Source organism: Pan paniscus, chromosome 8, assembly GCF_029289425.2.
Source record: "Pan paniscus chromosome 8, NHGRI_mPanPan1-v2.0_pri, whole genome shotgun sequence".
NCBI classification, from domain to species: Eukaryota; Metazoa; Chordata; class Mammalia; order Primates; family Hominidae; genus Pan; species Pan paniscus.
Window position 1 is genome coordinate 115053860 of NC_073257.2, and position 23436 is coordinate 115077295.

General features: G+C 42.8%; 1 protein-coding gene and 1 pseudogene across 6 annotated transcripts in view; one reads left to right on the forward strand and one right to left on the reverse strand.

Moving 5' to 3' along the window:
- The window catches only part of NT5C2 (5'-nucleotidase, cytosolic II), a 190401-nt gene that overhangs the window by 79959 nt on the left and 87006 nt on the right, over window positions 1-23436 (reverse strand). For 2 of the 6 annotated variants that reach the window (XM_034931395.3, XM_034931398.3), the window contains exons 1-3: window positions 23334-23406; window positions 11234-11377; window positions 4914-5038 (exon numbers count right to left, since the gene is read on the reverse strand). In XM_034931395.3, the coding sequence (XP_034787286.1) occupies window positions 4914-5014 (101 nt within the window). In that variant the 5' untranslated portion in view covers window positions 5015-5038; window positions 11234-11377; window positions 23334-23406. Of the gene's footprint in view, window positions 1-4913; window positions 5039-11233; window positions 11378-22503; window positions 23209-23333; window positions 23427-23436 lie in introns of those variants that run through there. The other 4 variants (XM_034931396.3, XM_055093335.2, XM_008950866.5 and 1 more) reach the window with 4 other exon arrangements.
- On the forward strand, window positions 5285-6443 carry LOC103782821 (MARCKS-related protein-like; annotated as a pseudogene).

Consider the following 23436-nt stretch of genomic DNA (forward strand, 5'->3'; position numbering starts at 1 on the left):
AAATACAAAAATTACTTGGGCATGGTGGCGCATGCCTATAATCACAGCTACTCCAGAGGCTGAAGCAGGAGAGTTGCTTGAACCAGACCCAGGAGGCAGAGGTTGCAGTGAGCCAAGATCACGCCACTGCACCCCAACCTGGACTACAGAGCGAGACTCTGTCTCAAAAAAAATTAATTAATTAAAAAAAATAATAAAAATTACTGAGCACTGTGGTACACACCTGTAGTCCTAGCTACTGGGGAGGCTGTGGCAGGTGGATTGCTTAAGCCCAGAAGTTTGAGGTTACCGTGAACTATGATCACACTACTGCACTGCAGCCTAGGCAACAGAATGAGACCCTGCCTCTTTAAATAACATAGATAAAAAATTTTTTTCAATGATCTAAAACATCAAGCCTTTGAAAATGTTTTTTCTATTGTTTCCAGTACATACACCTTACTATATGAAAGAACGTAGGGTACAGAATCCATCTAAAATATTCCAGGAAATACCATTCCAAATGAGTTAGGAGTATACTCATTCAGGCTATGATACACACACACAAGCACACACACGCACACTTTTTTTTTTTTTTTTTTTTGAGACATGCTCTCATTCTGTCACCCAGGCTGGTGGCATGATCTCAGCTCACTACAGCGTCCACCTCTCAGGCTCAGGCGATCCTCCCACCTCAGCCTCCCAGGTAGCTGAGTCCACAGGCGTAAGCCACCACACCTGGCTAATTTTTATGTTTTTTTTTTTGTAGAGACAGGGTTTCGCCATTTTGCCCAGGCTGGTCTCAAACTCCTGAGCTCAAGGACTCCGCCTGGCTCGGCCTCCCAAAGTGTGTGGATTACAGGTGTGAACCACCATGCCCAGCCTATGATATATATTAAATATAATTAGGATGTTTATTAAATGATGTTTACCAGTCCTCATTTCCACTGCTAAAAATGTTACACCCTAACCTAATGTTAATTAATACTTTATAGTGTAAAGACCAAGCAAATAATTGAAGAAAAAGTATAGAACTCCATATAACATAATCTTTTCCAAATATGTTATGTTTTATTACATAGACACACATAAATGTTCTGTTTTATACTTTAACACGCCATACCTAGCAACATATCTCACACACAGAAGAGAATCGTTAGTACCCATTTGACAGGAATCTTTAATGTTTTCACTTTTTCAGGGTTTATAAGGAGTAACAGCATCCTAACACCCAGAAATGCCACAGTGACCTACCATGAGGCAAATATCACCAGCCTACTTAAAAAACCAACTATTGATATAATAATTAACTTCTGATATACTCAATAACAAGTAACTATATTTTTCAAAATATTAGTATTTATTGAAACAATAAAATGTTACCTAATTCTGACTTAGCTTTCCTATACAGAGAAGACTGCACTTAGAAATTTTTTGTCTGCTTACAAAAACCTACCTATATAAACCAGTTTAGCCACTTTTCCAGTAAGATTTCAAAGTAATATTCATTTCCTTTTTCCTGTAGCCCAGAAACAGTTAAGTGATTAAGAGTCATCTTAGACTTCCTGTAGTTCCCATGCAACTTTTTAGCACTGCCAATATACCAGCACCTGTACTTACTGCTGGCTTTCCCGGTGTGGGAGGCAAAGATGGTTCTAGTAGGGCCCAGATTTTTCTACCCCAGAAATTCACTTTAGGTGTAGATTTCTAATTTCTTCTTAAAAATAAATAATTACTAAATACATTATCTACTCCCAAGGACCCTAACTACTTAAGATTTAGGTAGAAGCAAACATTTAATTGAATCTATAAAAAGAGTTAAGTAAAAAGAAAATACAATTTAGGCCGGGCTCAGTGGCTCATGCCTGTAATCCCAGCACTTTGGGAGACCAAGGCTGGAGGAATGCTTGAGCCCAGGCATTTGAGACCAACCTGAGCAACACAGCAAGACCCCGTCTCTAATAAAATAAATTTTTTTAAAAAATACAGGTTAAGGCCGGGAGCAGTGGCTCACGTCTGTAATCCCAGCACTATGGGAGGCCAAGGCAAGTAGATCACCTGATATCAGGAGTTTGTGACCAGCCTGGCAAACACGGTGAAACCCTGTCTCTACTAAAAATTAAAAAATTAGCCGGGTGTGGTGGTGTGTGCCTGTAATCCCAGCTACTCGGGAGGGTGAGGCAGGAGAATCGCTTGAACCTGGGAGGCAGAGGTTGCAGTGAGCTGAGACCGCGCCACTGTACTGAGCGACAAGAGCAAAGACTCTGTCTCAAAAAATAAAAAACAAAAATTTAAATACAATTTTAATTTTTTTTTTTTTTTCTTTTTGAGACAGAGTCTCGCTCTGTCACCCAGGCTAGAGTGTGCAGTGGTGTGATCGCAGCTCACTGCAAGCTCCGCCTCCTAGGTTCACGCCATTCTCCTGCCTCAGCCTCCCGAGTAGCTGGGACTACAGGCACCTGCCACCACACCCGGCTAATTTTTGTATTTTTAGTAGAGACGAGGTTTCACTGTGTTAGCCAGGAAGGTCTCGATCTCCTGACCTTGTGATCCACCCGCCTCGGCCTCCCAAAGTGCTAGGATTACAGGAAAAAAATTTTATTTAAAAATATTTGGGGACCACTCACGGTGGTTCATACCTGCAATCCCAGCAGTTTGGGAGGCTGAGGCGGGTGGATCACTTGAGGCCAGGAGTTCAAGACAGCCTGGCCAACATGGCGAAACTCCATCTCTACTAAAATTACAAAAATTAGCTGGGCATGGTGGCCACGCCTGTAATCCCAGCTACCAGAGAGGCTGAGGCATGAGAATTGCTTGAACCCAGGAGGCAGAGGTTGCAGTGAGCTGAGATCGCATCACTGCATTCCAGCCTGGGCGACAGAATGAACTCTGTCTCAAAAACAAAAACAAAAAAATACAAAAATTAGTCAGGTGCAGTGGCCCACGCCTGTACTCAGCTACTCAGACAGCTGAGGCAGGAGAATTGCTTGAACCCAGGAGGTGGAGATTACAGTGAGCCTAGATCAAGCCACTGGACTTCAGCCTTGGCAACAGAACGAGACTCTGTCTCAAAACAAAACAAAACAAAATCTGTAGAGTTGGGGTCTCATCATATTGCCCAGGCTGTTCTCAAACTCCTGGGTTCAAGCAATCCTCCTGCTTTGGTCTCCCAAAGTGCTGGGATTACAGATGCGAGCCACCATGCCTGGCCTACACTTTTAAAGAAAAAGTGATTTTGAGAAAATATTACAGTCTAAAATCAAAACAAGGAAACTTTGCTAATACCCAGAGTTACCCACATTCAATCTAACACACAGTAGCCAGCAGACACAATTTTTTAATTCTGTTTAAAAATTACAGTCAGTTTGTGGTAAATATCAATTAATAATTTCATTCTTGGCCAGGTGCGGTGGCTCACGCCTGTAATCCCAGCACTTTGGGAGGCTGAGGTGGGCGGATCACAAGAAGAGTAGATCAAGACCATCCTGGCTAACACAGTGAAACCCCATCTCTACTAAAAATACAAAAAATTAGCTGGGCGTGGTGGCGGGCACCTGTAGTCCCAGCTACTTGGGAGGCTGAGGCAGGAGAATGGCGTGGACCCGGGAGACGGAGCCTGCAGTGAGATCGTGCTACTGCACTCCAGCCTGGGCCAGGGAGCGAGACTCCGTCTCAAAAAAAAAAAAAAAAAAAAGAATTTCATTCTTGGCCGGGCGCAGTGGCTCACACCTGTAATCTCAGCACTTTGGGAGGCCGAGGCAGGTGGATCACGAGGTCTGGAGTTCAAAACCAGCCTGGCCAAGATGGTGAAACCCTGTCTCTACTAAAAAAAATAAAATAAAATAAGTAAATAAATAAAAAATACAAGAATTTCATTCCTGGGCTGGGTGCGGTGGCTCACGCCTGTAATCCTAGCACTCTAGGATGCCGAGGCAGGTGGATCACCTGAGGTCAGGAGTTCAAGACCAGCCTGGCTAAAACGGTGAAACCCTGTCTCTACTAAAAATACAAAAATTAGCCAGCCATGGTGACGCACGCCTGTAATCCCAGCTACTTGGGAGGCTGAGGCAGGAGAACCGCTTGAACCCAGGAGGTGGAGGTTGCAGTGAGCTGAGATCATGCCACTGCATTCCAGCCTAGGCGACAGAGCCAGACTCCGTCTCAAAAAAAAAAAAAAAAAAATTCATTCTTGGCAGGGTGTGGTGGCTCAAGCCTGTAATCCCAGCACTTTGGGAGGCTGAGGTGGGGAGATCACTTGAGGCCAGGAGTTCGAGATCACCCTGGCCAACATGGCAAAACCCTGTCTCTACCAAAACTACAAAAATTAGTTTGGCATGGGGCCATGCCTGTAATCCCAGCTACTGGGGAAGTTGAGGCATGAGAATTGCTTGAAGCCAGAAGGCAGAGGTTGCAGTGAACTGAGACTGCACCACTGCACTCCAGCCTAGGCAACAGAGTGAGACTCTGTCTCAAAAAAGAAAACAAAAAAATACAAAAATTAGCTGGGTGCAGTAGCCCACACCTGTAGTCTCAGCTACTCAGGAGGCTGAGGCAAGAGAATTGCTTGAGCCTGGGAGGCGAAGGTTACAGTTAGCCAAGATTGCGCCATTGTACTCCAGCCTGGGCAACAGAGCAAGACTCTGTCCATCCAGCACTCCCTCAAAAAAAGAAAGAAAAAAAAATTTTTATTAACTTAGGTGCAATTTTCTAGCAACCAAAGACATTTTTCTCTTAAATACTTTTACTAGTAGATACACAAAGCAGTATGGTGTACTAGTAGTTAAAAGTCTCGACTTAGAACTAGATTTGTACCATGTACTAGACATATGACCTGGGTTATTTACTTAACCTCTCTGTACATTAATTTCATCATCTGTAAAATGAAGTCCCACTTCATAGAGGGGTTTTGAGGATTAAATAGACAAAATACTTACCGATGATAGGCTTCTCGACGATACTTTTTCAGGGCATGCTTATCCATGTTAGCAGGCATATCTGCTGCATTCTGTAACCGATCACTCCAGGAGGTTGACATTTTATTTTAACTGTATTTTGTATTCTAGAAAAGAAAATCATTAATTTAGTAACTTAATATTGGCATCTGTATACTGATATCTGATTTTTTTAAAAATCAGAAAAACTCCAGCTTGCAAACTGCCTAATATAATTACCTATTAAAACACACTGAATACAGTAAATATGCTGAAAATTATACTGACACTTCTCAATAATCTAAAGTTGGAAAAATAATTTCATATGGTAATTTCAATCCGGAAAGATAACATATACTTCCAAATAATTAAGCATGGCTGCCAGTAATTACTCTAATCCTAGATTCTAGAAAAGGCACTAAAACCACAGCACAGCAGTTTGTGAAGATATATAATTTTAAGTTGATGTATGTTTTTAAAATGTGTGTAGTAGGCAAATTTTAAATTCTAATCAACAAATTCTGGTGTGGAGTAGAACAGTAGCAGGCACAGCTAGCGGGTTGGAATGGGGGTACAGCTCGTTTCCCCATTCCCATAAGACGCCAGCCCCACCCCCTCTGCCTGCCCAGCCAACCCCGCTGTACTACCCCAAGGTGTGAGCCTGGGTTGGATACTGGCTACCCCCCAGCAGACCACCATCATAGGCAGCCAGAGCTCCAAGGCTCCTCGGAAGACGTGACCACCAAGGTTGCGGCAGGCGCTTCCCCTGCAAAGGCCAACGGACAAGACGATGGCCACGTGAAAAGCAATGAAGACTTATCTCCCAAGGGTGAAGGAGTGTTGCCTCTGTGAACAGAACACATGAGGCAGCCGGGGCCACTGGCGATGCCATTGAGCCAGCATCCCCTATCCAGGGTGCTGAGGCCAAGGGGGCAGTCTCCCCTAGTAAGTTCTCTCTCAAGAAGTCTTTCAAATTCAGCAGCCTGCTCTTCCACAAAAATTGGAAGGAGGACGGGGGCAGTTCTTCTGCCTCTCAGCCAGAGGAAATGCAGGAGCAAGGTGCCTGTAGCAACAAGGGCACTGCCCAGGAAAGGAAGGCTGCTGCTACCCCTGAGAGCCAGGAGCCCCAAGCCAAGGGGGCAGAGGGTAATGCTGCCTCAGTAGAAGCCCCAGGCTACAGAGACATCCACTCCCTTGGGGCAGAGAGTGGCCCTATACCAGGCAGTGCTGAGCAGAATGAGGAGCTAGGTGGGGGCAGCAAAAACTGTGCTGTCCTTGTGAGGTCATTGCCTGGACCTGGTGCCCTGACTGCCTTCCTGTGCCCAGAAAGGAAGGGGCTATTGCCTCCTGCCAGCCACATTCCCTTTTCCCCTCTCCCTCCTGTGGATTCTCCCATCAGCGATCTGGTTTTCCTCTTAAGGCCAGCTGAAGATAGGCCCTGATAGCTCCCCAAGTTAGGTCACTGACGTAAAATGCTCCTCGCCTTGGCCCTACCTCCCTCCCTGTCCCCACCCCTGCAGAAGGCAACTGTTGGTTTTCTTCCTCGATTCTTTTCCAAGTAGGTTTTGTTTACCCTACTCCCCAAATCCCTGAGCCAGAAGTGTGGTGCTTATACTCTCAAACATTGCATACCCAGCCTCCCGCCATTGAGTTTTAGTCTCTTGTGCTGTGTCTGCTGGCACTTGGGCTGAAAAGGCCACTGCCTCATCTAGGTTTTTGGTTTGTTTTTGAAACAGGGTCACAGTGGCGTGATCTCTGCTCACTGCATCCCAGGCTCAAGCCATCTTCCCACCTCAGCTTCCCTAGTAGCTGCGACCACAGGCAGAGACCGGGGCGAGGGGGTCTCTACAAAAAATGTTGGCCAGGCTGGTCTCGAACTCCTGGGTTCAAGCAATCTGCTCACCTCAACCTCCCAAAGTGCTGGGATTACAGTTGGGAGCCACCCGCCGGCCTCCATCTAGGTTTTCATAAATATCTTACTCATGTGGAAACCTCCAGCTTGAACATCAAATGTGTCTCTTTTTTTGACTTGGTAAGAAAGCATTAGGCTTTGGGGTTGGGGGTAGGTCTGTAATGTGAAACAACTTGTCTTTTCTTCTCCCATTGTTATAAAACTTTTAATGGCCAAACCTCAGATTTGTACTTTTTTTTTTTTAAGCTGCTAAAACCATTCTCTTCCACCTGGTTTTACTGTAACATTTGAAAAGGAAAAAATGTCATCCCTTTAAAAGATAAATAAATACATTTTGATAACATACTAAGCTCAGTCAATGGTGGCACAAATACAAGCAATAAATATTTGATTTCTAGTTATTTAATGCTTTTACATTTTTCTGTAATAACTTATTTTCAGCTGGCAATAAAGACTATGAACAAAAAGGAATAAACTAAAACATTTCATCTAATTAGGATAAGCATCTAAAATGAGGTGGGCAGCTTAAGTGTTTTTAACTACTTTTACATTAGGCTATTCTTAGGTTTCACTTCTGTTTTTGAAGTTTTCATCAGTAAGTAGTTTCAAATAAGGATGAAAAGTATCCTCTTAGAGTTAAGTAGATTAATATTTTATAAAAATAGCATTATTTGTGAAAACATCTGTAGCCTGTTATTTCCCATCTTGAAAATGCTAACATCGTTTATGACATGAAGTCAATATATACCTCCCTTCCTCTCTCCCTTCCTCTGAGACAGGGTCTCACTGTTGCCCAGGCTGGAGTGCAGTGACATGATCATAGCTCACTGTAACCCTGAACTCCTGGACTCAAGTGATCCTTCCACCTCAGGCTCCAGAACAGCTAGAAATACAGGTACTCACTACAAAACCCAGCTAATTATTATTTTTTTTAATTTGTGTACAGACAGGGGCTCATTATGTTGTCCAGGCTAAGTCTTTTTTATATAAATCACCTCTGTGGCTTTTAAAAAAATAATTTATTCAGGGGAAATTCACATAAAATTGGCCACTTTAAAGTGAACAAGTTGGTGGCATTTAGTGCAACCACCAACTCCTTTTAGTGTCAAAATACTTCCATGACTCTAAAGTAAAACCCCTCATCCATTAAGCAGTTTCTTCCCACTATGCCCTCTACCCAGCCCCTGGCAACAACCAATCTGGACTCTGTCTCTGGATTTAACTATCCTGGATATTTCATATAAATGGAATCATACAACATGTGACCTTTTGTGTCTGCCTTCTTTCAGTTGGCATAGTATTTTCAAAGCTCATCCATGTAGTATCACATATCACATTTCATTCTTTCTAATGACTGAATAATAATCCACTGTGCAGGCGCAACTGGCTCTCCTTTTGTGGAAAAGTGAACTTAATCCACACCTCTCATCATACACAAAATTTAAGATGGATCATAGACCTAAGCGTAATATCTAAAACTATAAAACTTGTACACAGACCAGGCGCAGTGGCTCATGCCTATAATCCCATCACTTTGGGAGGCCAAAGTGGGTGGATCACTTGAGCTCAAGAGTTTGAAGCCTGGGCAACATGGCAAAAGCCCATCTCTACAAAATATACAAAAATTAGTTGGGCATGGTGGTCCATATCTGTAGTCCCAGCTACTTGGGAGGCTGAGGCAGGAGTATCACTTGAGCCCAGCGGAGGTTGCAGTGAGGCAGAGGTTGAAGCAGAGCTTGCAGTGAGCTGATTATGCCACTGCGCTCCAGCCTCAGTGACAGAGGAAGACCTGTGGCTCATGCCTGTAATCCCAGCACTTTGGGAGGCTAAGGAGGGTGGATCACGAGGTCAAGAGATCGAGATCATCTTGGCCATCATGGTGAAACCCCGTCTCTACTAAATACAAAAAATTAGCTGGGCGTGGTGGCACGCATCTGTAATCCCAGCTACTCAGGTGGCTGACGCAGGAGAATCGCTTTAACCTGGGAGGTGGAGGTTGCAATGAGCTGAGCCGAGATCACACCACTACACTCCAGCCTGGGCAACAAGATCAAGACTGTCTCAAAAAAAAAAAAAAAAAAGACAAGCAAGCAGCCCTTGGGGTTGCTCTGTCAACAGAGTGGTCATTCCTCTGTTTCCTCTACGTTTTCTTTTTTCTTTTTCCTTTTTTTTTTTTTTTTTTTTTTTTTGAGATAGAGTCTTGCTCTGTCACCCAGGCTGGAGTGCAGTGATGCGATCTTGGCTCACTGCAACCTCCACCTCCCGGGTTCAAGCGATTCTCCTGCCTCAGCCTCCTGAGTAACTGGGATTACAGGCACGCACCACCTTGCCCGGCTAATTTTTGTATTTTTAGTACAGACGGAGTTTCACCATGTTGGTCAGGCTGGTGCCAAACTCCTGACCTCATTATCTGCCCACCTTGGCCTTCCAAAGTGCTGGGATTACAGGTGTGAGCCACTGTGCCCAGCCTCCTCTACTTCCTTAATAAACTTGCTTTCACTTTACTTTATGGACTCGCCCTAAATTCTTTATTACATCAGATCCAAGAACCCTCTCTTGGGGTCTGGATCAGGACCCCTTTCCAGTAACAATAATGTAGGTAGGAAAACCATGGAAGGCCTCTATGAGGAGGTAATATTTGTTCAGAGACCTGAGTAAAGTAAAGGAGTGATATACAAAATAAAACAAACAGCAACTGCATATACACAAACAACAACTGCACCCAAGTAGCTGGGATTACAGGTGCACGCCACCATGCCCGGCTAATTTTTTGTATTTAGTAACACAGTGGTTTGCAACTATACTCCCAGCTACTTGGGAGGCTGAGACAGGAGGATTGCTTTGAGCCCAGGAGTTTGAGGCTGCAGTGAGCTATAATCACACCACTGCACTTCAGCCTGGGTGACAGAGTGAGACCCAATCTCTAAACAAAAAAATAAAACAAACAATAAACCAACCTACTACAGGGTTGGCAAATACACATCATATTAATCTGTTTTGCATATTATGGTTTATATGCATATGCAAAAGATTTAGAATATTTTATTCTCTTAGAAGGTTAGATTATCTCTGCAACCTTGTTTGTATACTTAATTTAAGTCCCTCTTCATGGCTAACAGAGGACTTAAAAAACTAAAACAAAATTGCATTTATATATTATCCTTCCATTAGAGTATTGAGAGGAAAAAGACAAGCTATGGTTTGGGACAAAATATTTGCAAACACACATCTGACAAAAGGACTTGTATCCAGAATATAGGAAGAGCTCTCAAAATGCAATAATAAGCTAAATAATCCAATTAAAATACAGGCAAAACATATGCATAGACATTTCATCAAAGAATATATACAAATGGCAAATAAGCATATGAAGTGATGTTTAACATCATTTGTCACTAGGGAAATACAAATTAAAAACACAATAAGATACCAAAATATGCCTATTTGAATATTTAAAATTAAAAAGACAGACAGTATCAAATGTTGTTGAGAATGTAGAGCAACCTGAATTCTACTACACTGCTGGAAAGAAAATAAAAAAGGCACAAGCACTCTGGAAAAGTTTGCCATTTCTTTAAAACTTAAACATATATCTATCATATGTCCCAGACTTTCTAATTGTAAGTAATTGTCCAAGAGAAATTAAAGCACATATCCATATAAAGACTTGAACACAGGCTTGGGCACAGTGGCTCACACCTGTAATCCCAACACTTTGGGAGGCCAAGATGGGTGGATTGCTTGAACCCAGGAGTTCAAGAGCAGCCTGGGCAACATGGCAAAATGCAGTCTTTATGAAAATTGAAAAATTAGTTGGGCATGGTGGCACATGCCTGTAGTCCCAGCTACTTGGGAGGATCACACGAGCCCAAGAGGTTGAGGCTACAGTGAGCCAAGATTGTCTCGTGCCACTGCACTCCAGCCTGGGAGACAGAGATCCTGTCTCAAAAGAAAAAAAAAAACTTATACACAAATGTTCTTAGCAGCTTTGTAATGGCCAGAAACTACAAACAACCCAAATGTTATCCACAAGTGAATGGATAAAAAAAATTATGGTACATCTGTACAATGTAATACTACTATGCAATATAAAGGAATAAGTATTTACATGCAAAACATTAAAAAATTCATAATAATTACACTGAGTGAAAGAAGACAAAAAGAGTACATAGTGTATGATTCCGTATATATAAAATCCTAGAAAATGCACACTAATCTGACAGAACACAGACCAGTGGTTCCCTGGGGTAGGGAGGTCAAGTACGGAGAGGAGGAGGTATTACAAAGGAGCCCAGGAAAACTTTCGGGGAGAAGGGGTGATACGTTCAATATCTTCATTATGGTGATGGTTTCATGGGTACATATATATATGTTAAAATTTATTATATACTCTGTGCAACTTATTGTATACCAATTATGCCACAATAAGACTTTTTCAGCCAGTGGCAGTGGCTCACACTTGTAATCCCAGAACTTTGGGAGGCCGAGGCGAATGGATCACTTCACGTCAGGAGATCACATCACTGTACTCCAGCCTGGGCAGCAGAGCGAAACTCTGTCTCAAAAAAAAAAAAAAATATTTCACAGGCAAAACATGCACAGTCCCCTTCACCACTACCATCACCCTCCCCCAAAGAAAGGAAAACAGCTGCTCCAACAGCTCTAGGCAACTGCTGAAAACAGGAAGCAAAGAGCAACTGAAACTGCAGGGTAAGCCTGGTTAGCAATCTGCACTGAATATTCTTTCCTTCAAAATGGTGTGCTAACAAAATGCTGATAGCCACATATAGTAAGACCACTATCTTTAAACTACAATGAAAGGAAATTTTGTCCCTCCCATAATTACCTCATTACTTAACATAATGTTAAGAAAAGTTCAAGAATTATGATGTAGTACAGTAATATTCTTCACGCCCAAATTGATAAAAGTATAAAAATAGCAGTAAAGGCCTGGCGTGGTGGCTCACGCCTGTAATCCTGGTACTTTGGGAGGCCAAGATGGGTGGATCATTTGAGGTCAGGAGTTCGAGACCAGCCTGGCCAAAATGATGAAACCTTGTCTCTACTAAAAACGGAAAAAAATCAGCCAGGCGTGGTGGCGTATCCCTGTAGTCCCAGCTACTCGAGAAGCTGAGGCAGGAGAATTGCTTCTCCCACCCGGGGTGCGGAGGTTGCAGTGAGCTGAGACTGCGCCACTGCACTCCAGCCTGGGCAACAGAGCGAGACTCTATCTCAAAAAAAAAAAAAAAAGAAAAAATAGCAGTCAGCACTTCTTTTCATGACAATTCTGCATTAAGACAAAATGCCACGCTGCTAGAGTTATACGTTGGCAAACGCTCTTTAAAAAGTCATTTTACATGTCTGTTTCAAGTCAGGTCAGTAATTCATTTGGAATAAAGTGAGGAGCACTTTAACAATATGTAGAGCAGGTCTATCAGGCAGTGTTTAACACATGGCAATTTGAATCAAATATTCATTTTTCAATGGAATAAGTATGTCAACATAGATAATAGGGTAATAATAGCAGTATGAATAATCAGTAGTTTCTACTTCACTCAAATTTTAATTTTGTATTTAAAATACAAAACTTGGGTGGCTCACACCTGTAATCCCAGCACTTTGGGACGCCGAGGCGGGTGGATCATCTGAGGTCAGGAGTTCAAGACCAGCCTGGCCAACATGATGAAACCCTGTCTACTAAAAATATAAAAATTAGCCAGGCGTGGTGGCAGGCACCCATAATCCCAGCAACTTGGGAGGGTGAGGCAGGACAATCACTTGAACCCAGGAGGCAGAGCTTGCAGTGAGCCGAGATCCCGCCACTGTACTCTAGCCTGGGTGACAGAGCAAGACTCCATCTCAAAAAAAAAACCAAAAAAAAAAAACTAAACTTGGCATTTTTAAGTTTTATAATCAACCATTCATTCTCATTCTAAGAACACTGCCCTAAAACTTAAATGGAAAGGATAATTTTGAATAATTTCTTCAAATTTTCTCACCAGCCTGAAACTTATTTTGGTCTCTAAATACAACAACTTTCACTGCGTATTACTCATGTTAAACTAGTTTATGGAAAAACAAAAGTTAAAGCTATATCCTCCATTTGTATGCCTCATATTGTACTAAATAGCCACATTTTATTCAGTCTTTGATAACCCTAGTCCTTGGCAGATAAGCAAGTAAAATCAATAACCTATAGTAGTTAGACATTTGGTTTTATCATTATATTGTGCTTAAGGGCCTCTCTGTAACATAGCCACAGACCAACTTACTTACAAATACATCCCCTTAAAAACATGGAAAGTCAGATGCAAGTTTACTTTAATTCATCTACCAGTACTGCTGAAAAACTAAATCCTCATATTTGTAGTTAACAGTGTCACCTATAACTCAAAGAATAGCACTGTGAAATAAGCTATAGCTTTTTTAAGTATTTTGTAACCTTTACTCCTTATCATCACAAAACACATGAAAGGAGATATATATATATGTGTGTATGTATGTATGTATGTATATATATATATATATATATATATATATCACACACTCCTTCCCTCCCCTCTTTCTTGAAATTATTAGCTTTTTTTTTTTTTTAACAATCTATCCCTCCTTCTTGGAATTACTAGTTTTAAACTGTTCTTTAATAACTCCAATGAATTTTGAAAAATTCCTGCCCCAAATCCCTCTCAATATTGCCTCTGCATCATTCTTCCTTTCTTTTCTTCTACTGCAAAAATAATTAAACAAATGTTTTTTTTTTTTTTTTTTTTTTTAGACGGAGTCTCTTTCGCTCTGTCTTCCAGGCTGGAGTACAGTGGCACCATCTCGGCTCACTGCAAGCTGTGCCTCCTGGGTTCACGCCATATATATATATATACACACATATACATACACACATACACACACACATATATATATATATATATATATACTTTAAGTGGGGGTGGGAGGAGGGTGAGGGATGAGAAATTACCTGATGAGTACAATGTACACTATTCAGGTGATGGTTACACTAAAAAGCCAGACCACCACTATGCTATATATCCAAAACTATACCCCCTAAATCTATAAAAATTAAAAAATAAAATAGTTTAAGATGAAGAAGTGCCTATTTTTCCAGAAGACTCCTTGAAACTGTTGCATTTAAATTATCTTAAATGTTTCATTACCTCTCATCTTTTAAATAGTTCATGATAAGTTTTTGGTTTTTTTTTTTTTTAGTTTTTTTGAGACAGAGTTTCACTCTTGTTGCCCAGGCTGGAGTGCAATGACGTGATCTCGGCTCAATGCAACCTCCGCCTCCCAGATTCAAGCGATTCTCCTGCGTCAGCCTCCCAAGTAGCTGGGATTACAGGCATGAGCCACCACGCCCGGCTAATTTTGTATTTTTAGTACAGACGGGGTTTCACCGTGTTGGTTAGGCTGGTCTCGAATTCCTGACCTCAAGTGATCCACCTGCCTCCCAAAGTGCTGGAATTACAGGAATGAGCCACCGTGCCCAGCCTATAAACAAGTTTTTTTGTTTATTTTTCATTTCATTATTTTCATTCAGAGTTCTTTATGTCGCTTGTCCCAAACTGCACTACACATTCCTGTCAAGGGCCAACACTCAATAGTTCACACACCAAAGTGATGCCAACAGTTAACAAACTCCAACTAATAACATCACACTTACCCACACACATCACTCACTGTCCTCTTACCCTGCTTTACTTGTTTTTTGCACATAACCCTTACATTTGACAGTTTGCATTCTGTCAATCTCTCCAAAATATAAGCTCCATAAGGGAGAGGAGTGTTTTATTTGCTGCTGTATCCCCAGCATCTCGCACAGTAGACTTAACAGACAGAAATAAATGAACCATTAAACCTCTACACATGGAGCCCTTTGCTTTTCAGAAGCCTATTTTTGTGTAAGCCTGAAAATGCAAGAATAACTGCAGAAGTCCCTTTTAATACTCTAAATGAATCTTTGTGAAATCTTATTCTTGGTCCACAAATACATAAGATTCTTGGCTTGATTAACATAATATTTTGCTAACATTTCAACATCAGGCCTTGGAACAAAAGCTTCCTTGTTCTCCGAAGGAAAAATAACAAAGTTGAGAAGAGAGATCTTGTCGAGTGAGAAATGCAGTACCTGTTGCCTTGACAATTTGTTTTTCTTCTTCAAGCAGCTACATGCTCCTATCTGTAGTCTGAAATTGTAACTAGAAACTACAAATTTATTTCATCTGTTCCTAAAGTTTTGAAAATATACAAAAAAGACTGGAATTTTGCTATGTTCTCATCAACATTCTATTGCTACTATCCTGCCATATCACATAGAATGCTATATATTTGTTCTACATCAACACATTAAGGCTGCTTCTAACTGAATGTTTTGAATAATACCGGACCTTCAACAATAACATGGTTATTGACACAAAGGAACAAGAGAGCATGTAAGGAAAACATTTTAAAAGATTGAGCTATTTCTTCAAAACGTTGCCATAATTAACTGAGGTCTTCAAAAGCATAAAGGTATAAACAAGCTGTACAATTTTTACATTCAGACGATATATAATACTTTGCACCTTTAGTAATGACTCCTGAATACTCCTTTAAAAAAAAAAAATACATAGGGCAAGGTGCAGTGGCTCACACCTATAATCCCACCACTCTGGGAGGCCAAGCCAGGCGGATCCCTTGAGCTTAGGAGTTCGAGACCAGCCTAGGCAACATGGCAAAACCCCCATCTCTATAAAAACATGCAAAAATTAGACAGGCATGGTGACAGGTGCCTGTAGACCCAGCTACTCGGGAGGCTGAGGTAGGAAGATTGCTTGAGCCGGGAAGGCAGAGATTGCGTGAGCCAAGATCGCACCACTGCACGCTCCAGCCTGGACAACAGACAAAGACCCTGTCTCAAAAAAAAAAGGAAAAAAAAAAAAAAAAAAGCAGGTAAAAAACTGCTTTATTTCAGAAAAGAACTCATTCTCTTACCAATGAACTCCTGCTCACCATTCAACTTTGGTTTAGCTCTTATTTTTCCTGTTACAAAATAATTTAAAAAGATAAAATCGGAAAGGCATAAATAACCACAGACCACAGTATTTCTACCTTTTAATATATAAATTCATACTTAAGGTTTAGTCCACCTATTTGGTTAAAATTCAGAGATATGCATGAGTTCGATGCCTTAATAATGCTAACATAATAACAGCTGACATTTATTGAGTACTTACTATTTTTCATGTAAGATTCTAAGCAGTATAGTACATATTTTAACTCATTGACTTTTCAGAACAACCCTATATGTTAGGTACTATTATCCTCATTTTACGAAGAAGTAAACAGGAAAGAGAAGTTAGATAATTTGAAGTCACAGAATTATACTGTGGTTAAGAGTACAGATTCTGGAGCCACACTGCCTGCGTTCAAAACCTGGCTCTAACACCAACTAGCTCTACGACTAAGCAAATTATAAGCACTACAGTTTCTTCCATTGCAAAACAGGTAGAGTTGGAACAAGGATGTAAGTTGCTAAGAACAGTGGCTGAGACATGGAAATTGGTCAATATAAACTGTTTATAATGCTTGAGTGCAAGATGTTTGAATACTTGAAGCCTTAGCACAATACAGTACTTGATGTTTGCAGGAATGAGTAATAGGCTTCTACTTTTGGAGTCAAAACCTCATAACGTCCATTACGTATCAGAGGCTGTAACAATTTCACACATTTATCACGTCAATTAAAGTATCCTAAATATAAGGACAACTATAGCTATAGGTTTGTTTCCTTTCTTCCTGGAAGCTCTCAGACCTAGAGAGAATTAATTCAAGATTTATTTCACCAAACCTACTTCAAAAGTAAACGAGTAATTCAGGCTTAAAAAAATGGCATTTACTGGCTGGGTGCGGTGGCTCATGCCTGTAATCCCAGCACTTTGGGAGGCCGAGGCGGGCGGATCACAAGGTCCGGAGATCGAGACCATCCTGGCTAACACAGTGAAACCCCGTCTCTACTAAAAATACAAAAAAATAGCCAGGCGTGGTGGCACATGCCTGTAATCCCAGCACTAGGGAGGCTGAGGCAGAGGAACAGCTTGAACCCGGGAGATGGAGGTTGCAGTGAGCTGACATGGAGCCACTGCACTCCAGCCTGGGTGACAGAGCAAGACTCCGTCTCAAAAAAAAAAAAAAGGCATTTACTGACCAGATTTGTGAAAGATTCTAATGTTAGGCCAGGGGCGGTGGTTCACGCCTATAATCCCAGCACTTTGGGAGGCTGAGGTGGGCGGATCACCTGAGGTCAGGAGTTCAAGACCAGCCTGGCCAACAGGGCAAAACCTCTCTCTACTAAAAATACAAAAATTAGCTAGGCATGGTGGCGCATACCTGTAATCCCAGCTACTAGGGAGGCTGAGGCAGGAGAATCGCTTAAACCCAGCAGGCGGAAGTTGCAGTGCGCTGAGAGCGCACCTCTGCACTCCAGCTTGGGCAACACAGAGAGACTCCACCTTAAAAAAATAAAAAAGGCCAGTTGCAGTGGCTCACATCTGTAATCCCAGCACTTTGGGAGGCTGAGGCGGGTAGATTACAAGGTCAGGAGTTCAAGACCAGCCTGGCCAAAATGAAGACACTCCATCTCTACTAAAAATAAAATAAAATAAAAAATTAGCCAGGTGTAGTGGTGGGCGCCTGTAATCCCAGCTACTCGGGAGATTAAGGCAGAGAATTGCTTGAACCCGGGAGGCAGAGGTTGCAGTGAGCTGAGACTGCACCAATGCACTTCAGCCTGGGGGGCAGAGTGAGAATACATCTTAAAAAAAAAAAAAAAAACTTTTAATGTTTACTCTCCAAGCCACAGCTTGGTCTTATTTACACAGCATGATACTGTTAAATGCTTATTAAAATAACTTAAAATTCTTATAATTTTGATACAGAATGTTTGAGCTATTTCAATCTACACACTACTATTCTAGCTGGTTTACTTAGCAGCTCTGAAACAAACTAGATAGAGATACACAAATGCCTAACTAGATTCTAATATGACTGCTATAAAAAGTGTGCAAAATATTTTTCAAGGATAGTCAAATACATGTACTACTCATCTTTAAAGGCAAATGAGACAAAATAATGTAGAAGAGCAGAAATCTGTAAAATATTTACACTAAAATGAATTCAAAAATTTCATTTTCTACAATATTCTGACCCAAAATCAGAGCATAACAAAAGCATGTCCTGTCCTTATGAATTTATAGAGCATAATTTTATGACAAACATAATGGTAGAAAAAGAATATGTAACACAAATACTAGCTGATCATATTAAAGATAAAATAGGGCGGACGCGGTGGCTCACACCTGTAATCCCAATGCTTTGGGAGGCCGAGGCAGGTGGATCACGAGGTCAGGAGTTCGAGACCAGCCTGGCCAACGTAGCGAAACCCCCATCTCCACTAACAATACAAAAAAATTAGCCAGGCATGGTGGCGGGCACCTGTAATCCCAGCTACTCGGGAGGCTGAGCCAGGCGAATCACTTGAACCCAGGAGGTGGAAGTTGCAGTAAGCAGAGATCACGCCATTGCACTCCAGCCCAGGCGACAGTGCAAAAATCAAAAATGAATAAATAAAAAAAAAACAAAGATAAACTAAGCAGAAAAAAATACGCACTGTCAATAAACCTAAATGTGAAAAAGCAAAACCATACAATTTACAGAAGAATATAGAGATGAACAGCCTTACGGATCAAAGGTAGGGAAGACTTTCTTGCATAAAAGACAAAAAATGCAAAACATTTTGGGATTCACTTTCCCCATCTGTCAAATGAAGGCATTGAACGTGGAAGACTCTCAAGTTCCCTTCCAGATGTAGAAACAGATTTATGGGTCCAGATTCTGTAGAGGTCACAGTGTTTTTTACAATTTTTTACGATCAGTTGCCCACATTTATAAATCAGAAAATTCTGTATAACATACGAATTTGGGCTGGGCGCAGTGGCTTATGCCTATAATCCCAGCACTTCGGGAGGCCGAGGTGGGCAGGTCACCTGAGGTCAGGAGTTTGAAACCAGCCTGGCCAACATGGTGAAACCCCATCTCTACCGAAAACACAAAAATTAGCCGGGCACAGTGGCACATGCCTGTATTCTCAGCATGCCTGTAGTACTCGGGAGGCAGAGGCAGGAGAATTGCTTGAACCCAGGAGGTAGAGGTTGCAGTGAGCTGAGATGGAGCTAGCCTGGGCAACAAAGTGAGACTCCGTCTCGGAAAAAAAAAAAAAAAAAGAGTGTGGGATGAAAGAGCCTGCTTGTACTATGTGCTTGGAAAGAGAAGACTGAAATCTGATGCCTGAAATTTAACGGCTTAAAAAAAAAAATCAGTAAGCTTGCTGAGTATTAGCATGTTTTCATTACAGATGCCCAGTGGGATATATATTTTTATAGGCTCATTGGTTTAATGGAGTTTCTTTAATGTTTTATTTTAGGTTCATCTTAAAATACTGTGAAATATTTCAAACACACAGAAAATAATATAATGATCATTTGATATGTCTACTACCCACCTTCTTTATCAAATTTTAACAATTAAAATTAAGGGCCGGGCGTGGTAGCTCACGCCTGTAATCGCAACACTTTGGGAGGCCAAGGCGGGCGGATCATGAGGTAAAGAGATTGAGACCATCCTGGCCAACATGGTGAAACCCCATCTCTACTAAAAATACAAAAATTAGCTGGGCGTGGTGGCACACGCCTTTAGTCCTAGCTACTTGGGAGGCTGAGGCAGGAGAATCGCTTGAACCCAGGAGGCGGAGGTTGCAGTGAGCCGAGATCGCACCACTGCACTACAGCCTGGCGACAGAGCGAGACTCCATCTCAAAAAAAAAAAAAACAAAAAACAAAACAAACGAAAAAAATACAAAGATTAAGACTGTCATAATTTTTTTAACTTTTTTCTTTTACTGTTTACTGAATTTTTTTTTTTTTTTTTGAGACGCTCTGTCGCCCAAGCTGGAGTGCAGTGGCACGATATAGGCTCACTGCAACCTCTGCCTCCCAGGTTCAAGCGATTCTCGTGTCTCAGCCTCCTGAGTAGCTGGGACTACAGGCGGGCGCCATCACGCCCAGCTAATTTTTTATATTTTTAGTAGAGACGGGGTTTCACCATGTTGGCCAGGCTGGTCTCGAACTCCTGACCTCAGGTGATCCACCTGCCTCGACCTCCCAAAGTGCTGGGATTACAGGCGTGAGCCACCGCACCTGGCCGGTTTGCCGCATTAATTTTATGGCTTTCCTTTTTTTTTTTTTTTTTTGAGACGGAGTTTCACTCTTGTCACCCAGGCTGGAGTGCGTGGCGCAATCTCAGCTCACTGCAACCTCCGCCTCCTGGGTTCAAGCGATTCTCCTGCCTCAGCCTCCCAAGTAGCTGGGATTACAGGCATGCGCTACCACGCCTGATTAATTTTTGTATTTTTAGTAGAGATGGGGTTTCACCATGTTGGCCAGGCTGGTCTCAAACTCCTGACCTCAGGTGGTCATTCACTCCGCTCTAATTGCAAAGAATCCATGTGGCATACTTGTAAACTGCTTACCAGAATTTCTTTCCAGTTTTATCTCAGACTACTGCTCTACCAAACCCTTTTAGTGAGAACAATCTATTAATCATACCCTCAATACATCCACTTCAGCATCTTCTCCCTACTCTGAAGTGTTACTGTTTTTCCTGATCCCATCAAGCTACATTAATATTCCTTCACTCTGAGCAAAAAAAACTATTTATAGAGAACTTAATGTGTGCCAGTATCACTTCAACTGAATTATTCTATTTAATCCACATAACCCTGTAAAATTTGTTCTTTTTCCCTTCTCAAGGTGAGAGAAACTGAGTGAGCTTGTCTAAGGTTAACTGAGTTCCCCGAGGTTGCATGATGTTAAGTAGCAAGCCAGACTACAAAATCCGGGCCCTTAAATAAATGCAATGTCTCCTGGCTGAAAGTATGACTGCCTTTACTGCTCACGTCACTCAACATATGCCTTGTGATAGTTAGTATTTTGTGTTAAATGTCTAAAAACCTCAAAATATTACAACATTTATTCAACAAAAATTTACTAACAGCCTGTGTGCCAGGCATTGTTGACTACTGGGGCACATTAGAGAGCATCTACTAATGAAGATTAGATGAATTCTCTAAATACATGGACATCCCAGAAATATTGGTAAGAGCAAAATCCCAAATAATATGTACACAGCAAGTGTACTAGATAAAAACCAGTCTATGTAAGTACTTTAAAAGAGCACAGTCATAACATGACAAAGTTGTGGGTTTTTGTTTTTGGGGATTTGTTGTTATTTACTATTTCACTGAATTAAGCTTTTGGTAAGAGAATTAAGCAACAGGGTCGGACGCAGTGGCTCACGCCTGTAATCCCAGTACTTGGGAGGCCGAGGCGGGCAGATCACCTGAGGTCAGGAGTTCGAGACCAGCCTGACCAACTTGGAGAAACCCCGTCTCTACAAAATTAGCCAGGCGTGGTGGCGCATGCCTGTAATCCCAGCTACTCGGGAGGCCGAGGCAGGAGAACTGCTTGAACCCGGGAGGTGGAGGTTGCAATGAGCCAAGATCGTGCCATTGCACTCCAGCCTGGCCAACAAGAGCAAAGCTCCGTCTCAAAAAAAAAAAAAAAAAAAAAGAGAGAGAGGAAATACTTAAAAAAAAAACCTGTGTTTTATGTACTCCTCTTTCCCCATAAAACAGGAGAAATAGCCTAGAGAAAGATTAATGAGCACCTCTGTGCCTAACATTCTATTGTCATCTGGCTTTCTTTAGGAAGATGTGATGTCTTCTGGTTAAGGGTGGCAGGTACTATAAGGGAATACTATCTATATAAATCTTCTTACAATTACAAACTTCTGAAAACTTGTAGCTGATGGTAAATTTTCATACAATGGCATCAAACCTTTGAACTGAAAGGAATCTTGCATAACATCTCCTTCAGAACCCCCCCCACTCCACCCCGCGCCCCTCCACCTTATTTTACAGATTTGTTGGTTACTAAATCCTAAAACCTTAATTCTGGGTCAATGAGAGTAATGCAGCTACCTATACTGTTGAAATGTAGTGGTTTACACTGCAACGGAAATGCACTTCAGAAATAAAAGTCTGTGTATGCTAGTATCAATCCTGCAATGTGGAGTTTTTATTTTAATTACTAACCAGCTATGTTTTCTTGAACTTAACCCTTTTTGTTCTTTTTTTTTTTCCACTCTCAGCTCACACCTATTTTTTTTCTCTTTTCGAACTTCACCCTTTCAGGCCTGGATGTCTTCATCTGGATAAATTCCAACCGTTGTTGAAAAGCCATGTGATAAATATTTTTGAAACCTAAAGCCTTCTCTACGCAATAACACTAAGTTTTCATGGTAAATGACACAGTTTCAATATTCTCCCTTTCACATTATGGTCAGCAGTTTGCATTCGTTGCTTGAAGAGGCGAAATGAATAGTCTACAGACACTGGGAACCAAGTACAGCTCAATCCTGAAGAACTCATCGGCCCCTGGACGGGCGCGCACACACCCCCCTGTAATGGTGACTAGTCATTTCGGGGCGCTGTACTTCAGAGCACGACCCCCCTCAAACATCAAGGCCCTAAAGGTGAAAGCCCAGGAAAACGTCGATTCGGACAGCAGCCTCTACCTGCTGCTTTTAGAAGCTGTGGCCTGCCGGAGTCAAACCCCCAAAACGTTTTTCTTACAACTAAGGGTTCAGGCCTCAGATCGGCATCTCGCCCTCTCCGGTTTCAGGAGCCCCGAAAAAAGGAGAGGAATAGGCCGCCACTGAACGGCTCAGCCCCCTGACCAGGAGCTGTCCGGATGTTTTTTGTGGCGGCTTGCAATTCGCTGTGACCTTTCCAGGAAGTGTTGCACACGGGCGTGTGGCAAACGAGCTGGCCGTTTCTCGCGGTCCTGCTAAAACGCTGTCAACCTGGCGCTCCACCAGAGGCCCCTTGGCTTCTCGGGAGGCGACCGAGGAGCTCTGGGGGCGGGGAGGCTTTTACAAGAAGCGAAAAGACGGCCTCAGGGGTGGCCGGGAACAGCCTGGAATCAGCTGGAGGACGTCAGCAGGACTGAGGAAAGGGCTACCACCAGCGTGAGGAAAGGAGGAAGAGGGCGGAACGCGGCGAACGGCCGCGCTGGGAGGCTGAGGCGGGGTCCCAGCGAGCCGGCGGCTGGGAAACAATGGCGCGAGCGTGACGTGGGCCGGAGGCGTCGCGGCGGCGCGGAGGAAGGGGCTGCCGTGGGGCGGGGGCCGCACCGAGGGAGTTGGGCGGCGTGCGGCGTCCGCGAGCGCGCTGGCGGGGACTCGGCCTAAGGAGAGGGGCCTTGAGGCCATGGTCCCTGGGGGCCGGGGGCGGGGGCAGGCGGCGGCCGCTACCCTGGGGTCGCGTGTTCGGCCGCGCACCTCCCCACCTAGCTCCCCGTTCGCCCGCTCCTTCCCCGCCCGCCCACGGGTCCCGCCGCACTCACCGGCTCCAGCGCACGGCAACAATCCCAGCGCGCAACTGCCGCAGCCGCCTCAAAGCGCGCCCTCCCCGCCCCCGCCGCCCGGCACCGCCCCGCGCCGCCCCCC